This window comes from Tupaia chinensis, unplaced genomic scaffold (genome assembly GCF_000334495.1).
Source record: "Tupaia chinensis unplaced genomic scaffold, TupChi_1.0 Scaffold150288_1, whole genome shotgun sequence".
NCBI lineage: Eukaryota > Metazoa > Chordata > Mammalia > Scandentia > Tupaiidae > Tupaia > Tupaia belangeri.
Window position 1 is genome coordinate 476,904 of NW_006210128.1, and position 12,158 is coordinate 489,061.

Genomic DNA, 12,158 nt, shown 5'->3' on the forward strand with positions numbered 1-12,158 from the left:
CTGAACACCACCACACTTTCTGGTATTTAGTTCAGAGTCCAACAACTATTTCCATCACAATTCAGCTGAGAGTTGAGCACATTAAATTGACCTATGAGACATTGTAATAGCTCATCATTTAACATCAAATAGCATCAACCAATGAGCCATTAGTTTAGTTACCAGAGTAGCCATGGGTAACTGAGTGACCTGATAGACTGTATTGCTCAACATGCTAGCAGGGTCTCAGATCTCCCCAATGTCAGCCTAGTTCCTAATTATCCATCTTAAAACTAGACTTGAAAGTTGTCATCACCAAACTTCCCACCATTGGGCAAATAAACATTATCATTCTTATTTTATCAATCAAACTCTTCAGAACCACAGGTTCAGGACAGCAGGTGGTGTAGTGGTTAAGGCTCTGGACTCCCACATGGTCAACCACAGTTCAACCAGTGGCATGAAACATGCTAGGCACATGTGCAAGAATGCCCAAAATCCCAAGAGAAGAATAGAAGATAAGGGAATGCAGTGTGGCCATACCCACTGGGGCATGATTTCTTGCTTTCTGTCTCTCTGTCCCCCTAGTGAGTGCATGTGCCCTACAGCAAAAACTTCTTTCTCTTTCTTTTTTTTTTGTTTTTGGAGAGGTTTTCGCTATAGGGCGCGTACACTCGTCAGACAGACAGAGAGAGACATAGAGACAGAAAGCGAGAAATCACCCCCCGGGGGGATGGTCATGCCACAATCCCTTCTCCTCCATTCTCCTCTCAGGATCTTGGACACGCACGCACACGTGCCCGGTGAGAGTTTTAAGCCACCGGGTCCGGGACGCGAACTGTGGTCGACTATGTGGGAGTCCAGTGACATAGCCATTACGCTAACTGCTGGTTCCCAAAAAGCCCTCAAAAAAAAAAAAAAAAAAAAAAAAAAAACAAAAGACCCAAAGCTCCAAGAATTTGACTTTCACATGCTAAGCAACCCCTTCTGTCTTTGTTTTATATCTAGTGGATGTCTTTTTTTTTTTCCTAGTGGGTGTCTTTAACTTACAATACTCTGCCGTAACACACAACTTGGAAATTCTTACAGTGGACAGACTCTTTTCTTTCATATACTAATTATTATGTATGTCATACAATAACACTATTTCGTTTTTTGAATTACCAATGTCATAATTAAATGATGTTTTGAATAGTTGTATTTACCCATTAAGGGTGAGCTTTGTTTATTAAATGTTAACAAATGTGCTCTTCATGTTGTAGGAATTTAAAAGACAACTATTTAATCTTCACTATAAGTGTCCTTTAAAAATAAGCTAATATCCTGCAATCTTTCAAAAACTGAGGTGGGCGTTCCATCTTTTAGAACTGACACACGCACAACTTTCTCTAAGATTAAAAAATGTTTCGCTTATTAATGAAGAGGAACATACTGTACAGTGAATCTTTGTCTCATGAAGGTTCTCTTTGCAACTCACATAAAAATGTTGCTTCTTTTCTAAGGCACTGAAATATTGATACTACATAATAATGAATAAACAAAAGCAATCATCGCTATAAAATATCTTAGATTTCCAAACATTTCATTTGTTATATTGAAGAATGAGAATTTGAATAAAAGTTGGACTTGACTCTCATCTAAAAACATACTTCTTCTAAATTTAAGCCCACAGTCAAGATCATCTTCTGATTGCAACCCTGGAAAGAAAATTTCAGCTGGAATTAATTTCTATGCAAACATTGTTAAAATGCATTTAATGCTCAGTACTTGAAAAAACATTAAGAATGTGTTATGTATTACAGAAAACATGGACAATAACCCCTAAAACCTATCTTTGAAAATCTTTAAGAGGTAAAGAACTCAATCTAGTCCTTCAATATTAATCTCTAAAAACATGTTTCATGAACCAAAGATTCTAATGGATATTCAACTCTTTATTTAAATATAGTGAAATTTCTTAAGAAAAGCAGGCAAAAGTTTTAGTACTATTCAAATCCAATTGGTTTTTAAAAGGAAAGGTTGGACGACAATAAAGACATTATAAGTTCTAAATTCTTAAAAAATTTGCTATAGGGTGCATGTTCTTACCAGAGACAGACAGAGACAGAGAAAGTGAGAGAGCATCCTCCAGGGGGAATGGCCACACCTCAATCCCTTCTCCCTTTCTTCTCTCAGGATTTTGAGCATGCACACACATGCCCTTGGCATGTCCTGCAAGCCACCAGGTCTGGGACTCAATGCAGTCAAACATGTAAGATTCAGCTACCTTACCCACGACACCACCAGCTGGCCCCATCACTTTTAAATTTTTATAAGTATCTTTGTAGTATGTGCTATTTAAGAAAGACTGTACCAAGTCAAATGTGCTTATGAGGGTTGCTTTATTTTTAGCAAGGATAGTTAAGAATAGTTTCTCAGATTTATAAAATGCCTCTCAGACAAGCATTTGAGAAAACTCCCCAAACAACATCTTGCTTTATTTCTCCAAAACCTCAGGTGGAAATAAAAACTCGTATCAGACAGTACTTGGCATGCAGGGGAAATGAGGCAATCGGAAGTGATGTAATTATTAAAGATACCATCTGGCTCCTCAATTTATTGCATGGCAGAATTTACCCTTGATATCAGTATTCATGTAGCAATAAGAACAGGACAAGAGAAGAACAAGACTAGAGACAATGACTCAGCATCCCGCGGGGCTGTGTTACTTTCAGGAGGTGCTGAGGCTTCCTCCTGCAGCAACTCTGCCCACAGGTCTTCAACCCCACCATTAGACAGTTAATCCCTGAATTGCTCTCCCTGGAGTCTTCCTTTAGAATGAAACATCTCCGCTGGGGAAGATGGTTCCGGTGGCCAATACTCCTCTCATTCTTCCCTCTTCGTTATAATTAAGGGCATACAACATGTTCAAATTTACCAAATGCATGGACCTTTCGAATCCACCCAACTCTATGAGACATTAGGTTTCTAGTCTAGAAACAAACAATGTAAAGGTTCAGAGAGGTAAGACGCCTACAGGAAGTCCACTGGGCTTTCCTGCCATGCGGCATTACACTTTGCAGCATTCGATCTGCTCAGTGAACACCACGCACCCGACACTGGCCACTCAATCATCAGTACACGCAAGCCTGTGCTCTCCATCCAGCAACCTAGACAGGCCTATTCACTCAGAATTAGGTGCGAATATCAGCCCTACCCAATTCGCCAAGCAGAATAAAGCAGTATAATTAATGCAAAAGTGATTCGGAAACTGCCAAGAGGCCTACATAAACTGTGAGTGTTGTTATTAGCACCTTGCTGGGAATGAGCGTGTTGGCTTACCCATGACTTTAAAAGCGAAGGGCTGCTGAAGATTCTGAAGGTCTGATGATAGAGGGGTGTCATTAAGGGCAAGGAAAGGAGGCTCGGCAAGACTAAACCTCATCTCCTACATCATAAATCAGCCCCCCGCTGGGTGACTGACGTACAGAACACATCGTTCGTAACTAGCACGCTTCTCCAGTACTGAGCACAGAAGCCTCCATTAGGGGAAGGACCAAGCAAGAAGCACTGTGAGATGAAAATACAGTTAAAAGATGATCTAAGGGGAGCAGCAGGTGGCGTGGCAGTTATGACACTGGATCCTGCATGTCTGGCTTCCTGGTTTGAGTCTCAGACTCAGCAGTTTAAGAATCCAGCAGGTCATGTGTGTGTGCATGCCCAAAATCCTGAGAGGAGAGTGGAGGAGTGATTGTGGTATGGCCATCCCCAGCAAGGGGGTGATTTTTCACATCTCTCTCCAGCTCCGTCTCTCTCTCTCCTTCTCTCTCTGTCTCTTCGTCTCTCTTCAAGAAGCACATGCACCGTATTTACGACACCAGGAAATAAAGAGGAGCACACATTAGGATTTCTGCAGTGTATCAACTTTAAAATTGTTTTTCTTTCGTTCTTTTTTACATTTTCTTATCTCTAAAGTTGGGATGAGTCAAGCAAAGAAAGCTCAAATCTGTCAATATTCTCTTTTTTCTAACGAATATACCAAATAATGATTCGTCTTACAGTTAACAGTATCTTAGATTCAATTCATTAAACAGGATATTTTGAATGATGAGTTTTTATGCTGGTTCTGAGGGCTGTTTTCCAGTTGTGCAATCTGACTATTTGTTATCTTAACTGCAGAGGGCTTTGCAGTTGGGCAGCCCTGAGGCTGAGGGCTTTGCCCTTGGAAGTGGCCAACTCCAGAAATCTGGCAGCTTTCTCACCCCATGGCATGGTGACTAGGGTCAGGTCAAGCTGCCCTCCTCTCCAGCTCCTCTGGTTGGCCAGCCTTAAGGCTGCCTTGACTTCTTATTAAAGCTCTGTAAGTGGCAAAGCTTCCAGCTGCAGCCCCTGGCAGCTGCCTGGTTCTGTTTGCTTCTACTGCAAGAAACTATTCTAAGGCTGGGCTTGCGTTGTGACAGCCTGCGTGGTACTGTGCTCACGGCCATCAGTGTAGTTCTGGACCTCTTTCCTTTTCATCAGGGCTTAGCCTGGCCTGTTTTCTGAGCACACAGAAAACATCATGAGCAGCTTGCTCAGCTCTACGATCCACTTTCAGCAGCCCCTTCTACAGCAAAAGCAAGAGTCTTTCTCCAAATCACAACTTGCACCTACCAGAGCACAATACAGTTCTGCGTTGGTGATCAGACACCAGCATGTTTGGATATGATAGACACTTGTCATGAGGTCTCTAACCCTGTTTGTTCTGACACAAAGGACGTTTATAAAGCATGATATCTGCAAGGAAGGAGAAGAGAAGACTTAAATCTCAGGGAAAATCCAAAGGAAATACACTGAGTAATTCAAACAAACAAAAAAGAAAAACCAGGAAAAAAAATATTAACTGTACGTAGAACTATGTGGAAAAACTAGTTAAAGAATAGCTTTGGGCTATTTTGGTTTTCCACATCAAAAGCCCTTCTAACACCATACTATAGCTGTCAAGTCATTTGATGCCAGACCAGCACACTGCTACACACACGCACACACAGATGCACACGTGCACACGCAAACACACACTCATTATCCTTCCTGCAAAGTTTCTCCGCCCGTAGATGAAAAATATAGCTTCGTATCAGAAATAACATAAGTGAACAGAACCAATTACTTTAATCCCCTTGAGCCTCACTTATTTTTCTTTTTCAAGGTTTGATCCCCCACTATTTTTATAGGCCAAATTCCAATGGGCTCTCCTGGGGATCTCACCCGAGACCACATGGTAAATCATCCAAGTTCGACCCCAGTGTTTGCTTGGACAGCACACACGCCATCCACCGGTTCCAAAGGAAACAAGGCTATTCCACAATTTTGTCTTGAATTCATCATGTTATTAAAAGAGACCCCACAGCACAGGGCGGAAGGAAAGGGCCCCCAAAAGATCAATTCGACAAGAGACAAATAACCAACCGAGACATTCCTTGATAAGATCCTTAAAAATTATCTTTAATTGATGCCGAATATGAACAGATCTTAAAGTGACAGAAGCAAGTAAAATTGCATAGATGAAAACTATGCACATCAGTTAGGTCTCGAGTCATCACATTCAGTGTTCTCTACCTGACGTACTGAGCAGTTAGGGCAGGGAATGCACGGGGTGAAAATGAGACACGTCCTCAACTTAAAGTGTAAGCAACTAGCAAACTCCAGAGCTAACACGGTGCTTCTTCAGCTTCAATGCTTTGTCGTCCTGATGGTGCACTTTAATACTCCTCCGTTTTTATTTTTAACCTCCGGAATACTTTCCCTTTAACATCAGAGGTATGTCATAGGGTCCACAGTGTGTCCCCATAGCTGCTGTTGCCTGGTCCCAGAACTGTACACTGAAGAGGACAAAGGTACTCCTGCAAGTTTGGGAGAGGAGACAACTTGTGACCTGGAATATTTTGGAGGGGATTTCTTGTTCTGTCTGCTTTACTTTCTTTCCTTACCCCATTTCTTCTCCTACTCTGATGATGGCACAAAACTTCACTGTAGTTTTTTTTTTTTTTGGAAGTCTCACATCAGACCAAGTAAACTCCTAGTTACCTCATACAAGGAAACCACTGCAACTGAGGTTAATCTCCTCAACGTGGATAGTCCTGAGGTCAGCTGGGCCTCATCTTCTAAGCCATCCCGGACTTCCCACCGAAAGCCCACGGTCACTTTGCCTGAGCAAACTGGCATGTGACCCGAAGGCTGTGACTCCTGACATCTATACCCTGAATGAGTTTGCACAGTGACCCAAGGTAATGGGACAGTTTGGTTAACAATTCAGCTCCTGTCTGCTTCTTTACAAAAAAGATAAGTAATGTACATTCTTTGAAGGTTTACCTGAGTCATGCTAGACATGTCCGCATATACCCTGAAATTCCATAATATAAATATGAAGTACTAATACACCACAAGGCAGGTGAGAAGCCACCTCCTGAGACTGCGACTCAACTCGGTTGTGTGCGGTCTTCACATTTCAGTTTATTTGTCTTCTTAAAGATGAACATAAACATCAAAAGACTTCATTCTGGCTTGAAAGAGCTAAAAGATAAAGTGGTTGTCTGGTGGCTTATATTCTTTCTAACAATTGTATACTATGGATGGTTACCACCCACCAATCCTCTCCACTCCCAGGAATAAGCCATTCGTGGAAGAAAAAGAGGAATTGCCTTCTGCCAACGTTCTTTTTCTTCCCTGTTCAATCTAATCTACCAAACAAAGCGTTAAAATCTATAGTTGTTAAAAGCGTGTGTCTTGAGGTCTTTTAATATGAAATGGGAGCGTTATGAAACTACTTTTGCGACTTTTTTAGGTGTCAGTAAAACTAATGTGAAAATTTTGCAACTATACACAATGTGAAGAAGGCTCTTTCTGGACTAAAGCGAATTTCTACCGAGAGAAACTCATTCCTCCCTTCCCACTTACATGTATCTTGTTCTCAAGTGAACCAAGATTGTGACGTCGCCTGTGCTTCAGTCCCACCACAGTGGAACTTAAACCTACCGTACGATTCATTTGAAAGGACTGTCTGTCAGCCTTGATCCAGGAGAACAATGTGCTGTTGGTTCATCTGATTTTGTTAGGCTAACCCACTAACACACTCCCAGCAAACTGATTTAACTGGCAATCAGAGCTCAAGTCTCAAGGGGGAGCAAGGGGAGGGCTGTGCACAGATGGGGATGCGGGGGTGCAAAAACAAAACCCTTTCCTGGCTACAATCTGTCTTCCAGAAATCTGAGGACAGAGGAAATTAATGTCTTTGGTCTCTCTGATTCAGATCACTTGAGGTGAGTTAACCACTTCAGAGACTCTGGGATGGCTCACAGCCCTGGTGTGGCCCAACCCCTCCACTGCCACCCTATTGAACTAGGGCCTTGATGCACTGGAAGGGCTGAGCTATGGCTGTCAGCATGTCAGACGTCTTCTCCTTCTGGAGAAAACACATATTCAGGATATGAGCCATGAAAGCTCAGTACCTAAGGAGGGGATGAAAACGGTAAAAAGCCTGTTAAAATAAATATAAATAAGTAAACCAAAAGCTAGTCATTCCTTAATAGGAAGTTTGGTTAAGTGCACCTTCAGGTCTACAAAGACATTTCAGCATGTCGCAGTGCAAAGGGGAAGAGCTGCGTGGAACGTCGCATGCCTATGCTACACAGATAATCCCTGTACTCCATCCTCACAGAATGCAATGCAGTAAGCTACATAAGCAGCGTTCATAGTCCCCAGACCACCCCAAGTTCACGACCACTCATCCCCAATCCTGGGTCAACAGGTACACTGCGTGTGGTACTTGTTCCCGTAACTCATGCACAAGAATGGCCCTGTCCAGGCTGTAACTCGGAGCATAGACCAGGTAGCCACAGTCAGTCTTAGCAGTCTGGGTCCCTTCCCTCCTCTCACCCATCCCATCCTGTGGTACTGAGTGGATTATTGCTGTTGACAGAGCGCAACGTTTCCAGTTCTGTGTGTCCTAAACCTCAAAATCCAAATAAAAGATCACGATATTCTCTGGGGGGCTGGGAGGGGTCAGCATGATATTTGTTTCCCAACTGGAGACTTTTAAGCAAGGAGAAGAGCCAGGATAAGTGAAGGTTCCAAAGGTCACATCACATGGAAGGGGTTAATGCCCTGTGATCAGATGTTGAGCAGTTCTTGGCCCCGCATCTTCCATGGGGTGTGTGGTATTTGTCTTACGGATTCCCAGAAGTCACAAGGGAAAATAAAACACCCATGTTCTGTCTTTTAGTTGAGTCAGCCAGCCCAGGTAGCACTAGTGTCCTGGCCAAGTGCCTCACTGCCAGTGTGAGGATGGGATGGGGGGGAAGGGGTTGATGTCACGGGGAAGTTTCCAGAAGCAGCAGGCCGGAAGGTAAGGCGGTCAGCAGCAGGTGCCACATGCTAAGTGCAGGATGAGATTCCCCACCTCGTTGTCCTTACAAGGCCGTGAGTGCCTCTCCATGGGTGGACAACTGTTGGGCTCCAGAGGCCTGTGTTACGTGGCTCTCTTGCAGCTGTGCGTAGGGTCCCACTGTTCTCTGGGCTGGGTGACTGGGGCAGCAGAAATGACATGCTCAGCCCATGAAGTGACTGCTGGGTGAGAAGACTGGAGGAGCATCACAGGAAACTCCTGAAGGGGATGGGCCAGGGCGGAAGGCCCAGGCGAGGGTGTCATGGTGGAGTGCTCCCACACCACAACGCCCACAAGGCCCAGACGCTTGGAACTTTGCAAAGTGCTGTTGGTGACAGAGAAAGAATAAGGAACCGGAGGAAGCCCAGTGTGTCCAGAGAGGCCCTTGATAGGAAACAAACTCCCAAAGAGTTTATTTTGGCTTCGGGTGGAGAAGAGGAAAAAACAAGGTCACGGTTCATGTCCAGTTCAAAGATGGGTCTCAGTTCACGTTCAGTGTCAGGCTGCCAAAGGGACTGAGTCCAGTGGGTAGCCAGAGAGACAGCACCGTTCAAGAGGTCTCTTTTCCGGGCTTTGGGTGGTGTGGTCTTCTCACAGCGGCCAAGTGAGAGAGCAAGGGTGGAAAAAGAAAAAGCGAAATCTCTGTGCCCCAACCCTTCCTCCCTTTTGTTATGTCATTTCTCAGCTGTTCTAGGAGGCACTTTCTGCAGTTCACTGTGGGTGCAGGATAAAGGCACTAAGCAACTATTAAATCAATTGGTTGAGTTTCTTCGGGGAGCCTCAAGGGGAGGGCCAAAGTCTCTACAGATTTCAGATCATGACTGCAAAAAGAAATCAGCTCTGCTGTGGATGCATACAATAGATAAACATTTTCATTTACATCCTAAATGCACCAAAAAGCATGCAGTATTGCACCTTTGTTTGTTTGTTTTGCTTGAGTTTATTTTCAGCTAGAAAGAATACTTGTTCTTAGGTGTCGCTATATATACCTTGATGACTTACGTAGTTTACCGCATAGCTTCCCTTTAAGGGATGGGCATATTGGTCCTCTCTCTGCCTACATCTGCACGGAAGCCTGACATTTCCCTGAGCAAAGGCAGGAAAATTGACTGAGTGCCCCCCGCCCCCACCCCCCTTATTTCTGTTGGGCCTTTCATCCCACAGACTTGTAATTTTTATTATTTTAAAAATGTTTATTACTGAACTCATGCATTAATTAATTCAAGGTACATCTTAGTCAAATAGGCCATAATGCTGAATAAGAGAACATGCTTTGCGCTCCCATCTGACTAACATATGCACTTAAATACAGTACTCTTTATTTACTAATAAAATAGTTAATAAATGAAGGAGTGCACTTTTGGTGAATGCAAATGAAAAAGGATCTATTTTTAGAAGAGTCAATTTCAACGTAAGCTTATCCCCTAACGTCTGGGTTAACGTTCTCTGCATGCGATTATAAAATAAATATTATCAGATTCAAACATGCTTACATTTAACTCCATTTGTGCTCTCTTGCAATAAGGAGGCTAAGGGTTTACATCCAGTTCTGAAGGCCAGGGGTCAGAGTGCAGACTGGTGAGAAAAAACCTGTATTTGGCTCATCTGCAGTTGAGAAAACTTAGCAGCACTGCAGATTAATCAGCTAATTCAATTCCATTCTTTTTTACTTAGAGAATAGCCTGGCTTTAAAAGAGAATGGGGCAGAGGGAAAATCCCTAGAGATCAGGACCAGTATCAGATTTATAAGGTGCTTTTTGAAGCAGTCTTAAGTAACTTGGGTTTTTTTTCGCCTCGTAATGTATAGTTCAGCTGATTGAAATTGCCCATTTGGGCTGGTAATCATATTACATATCATACATCGGCGATGCACCGTCTTAACATGTGCTGTGCAGGTTCTGTTGGAGTCCCATGCAAATTTTAAATTTGTATTTCTAACTGATCATCCGGTTTTTAGTTTTTTAAAAAAAGGTTAAAGAAGCCAAAGGATTAAAAATGTTTCAATATGGGGAAGTCTATGAATCTTATTTTACCTAGACTACTTCATGGACTGAAATTGTTTAAGCCACTTGTAGAAAATACTCTTTCTTCCCTCCCCCTTTATTTTTAATAAAATGAAAATAGTTTTTTTTTTTTCATGGATCTTGAAAACTTCTGGTTCGCCACCCCCCCAAAAAAATCCACAATGCAACAATGCATTGACAGTTAAATAGAGCATTCGGACTATTTAGCAAAGTATCTACAAAGTGTGACTTGAGTCACTAGGGGTTTCTTTTTTTTCTTTTTTTTTTTTTTTTTTTTTTTATTAAGTCTTTCAAGCTGCTAAGTGGGGCTGCCTTTTGATTAGCTTGTTTGTTTCGTGTTTTTAAACATCGGTCAGTAGCTTGCTCTTATTAACGCAGTTTTGGTTAGCTGTGGTGCAATTGCCAGTTCTGATATTGGCCTGTCTGTAGTGGGTTATGCTATTATTCATATCCTCTTCAATCTCCATGTACTCAGACTTGCTGATGGTAGAGGAACTGCGCCGACTGAGGTCACTGTCAGAGGCTAAGTTAGGGGAGCTAACGTGGAGCAACTGAGCCTGCTCTTCCCCCTCAGTTTCTCGGTGGTAGAAATAGTTGAAATTGGACACAATGACAGGTACGGGCAGGGCAATTGTCAGCACACCAGCGATGGCACACAAGGAGCCCACGATCTTGCCTCCAATTGTCACAGGGTACATGTCACCGTATCCCACAGTGGTCATGGATACCACAGCCCACCAGAAAGCATCGGGGATACTGGAGAAGTGAGACTCAGCTTCTTCCGCCTCGGCAAAGTACACTGCGCTAGAGAACAGGATGACCCCGATGAAGAGGAAAAAGATGAGCAGCCCTAGCTCTCGCATGCTAGCCTTGAGGGTCTGGCCCAGGATCTGGAGGCCCTTAGAGTGGCGGGACAGTTTGAAGATTCTAAAAACCCTTACCAACCGGATGACCCTGAGGATGGCCAGTGAGGTGGCCTGCTCACCCTTCTGGTTTCCCTCTTGCTCAGCTATCTCGGTGCCCAGGGTGATGAAATAAGGGATGATGGCCACGATGTCGATGAAGTTCATGATGTTCTTGAAGAAGTCCGTCTTGCTGGGGCAGGCGAAGAAGCGCACCACCAGCTCGAAGGAGAACCAGATGATGCACAGCGTCTCCACGATGAAGAAGGGGTCCGTGAAGATGTTGGCGTTGTAGATGACGGTGGTGTTGTCGATGCGGTGCACGGTGCCCGTGAAGTCCTTGTCATCCTTCAGCTCGGGCAGAGTCTCCAGGCAGAAGATGACGATGGAGATGAGGATGACCATGACGGACACTATGGCAATGACCCGCGCAGGCCCCGAGCTCTCGGGGTACTCGAAGAGCAGCCACACCTGGCGCTGGTACTCCTTCTCGGGCAGGGGGCGCTCCTCCTCCTTGATGAAGCCCTCATCCTCCCGGAACTTCTCCATGGCTTCTTCGCCCAACTCGTAAAATTTGATCTCCTCGGAGAACATGTCCAGGGGCACGTTGACCGGCCTCCGCAGGCGGCCCCCCGACTGGTAGTAGTAGAGGATGGCGTCGAAGCTGGGCCGGTTGCGGTCGAAGAAGTACTCATTGCGCAGGGGGTCGAAGTAGCGCATGCGTTTCTTCGGGTTGCCCAGCAGCGTGTTGGGGAACTGAGCCAGGGTTTTGAGCTGCGTCTCGAAGCGCAGCCCGGAGATGTTGATCACCACGCGTTCGCAGCACTCGTGGTCGTCGTGGTGGCCGGGCCGGGG

General features: G+C 44.3%; 1 protein-coding gene across 1 annotated transcript in view; it reads right to left on the bottom strand.

The window, feature by feature from the left end:
* Positions 1–9,234: 9,234 nt before the first annotated feature.
* The window catches only part of KCNA1 (potassium voltage-gated channel subfamily A member 1), an 11,690-nt gene continuing 8,766 nt past the window's right edge, over positions 9,235–12,158 (bottom strand). The window contains exon 2 of the mRNA XM_006172022.3: positions 9,235–12,158. This exon is cut by the window's right edge and continues 7 nt beyond it. Within this exon, the coding sequence (XP_006172084.1) occupies positions 10,743–12,158 (1,416 nt within the window). The 3' untranslated portion in view covers positions 9,235–10,742.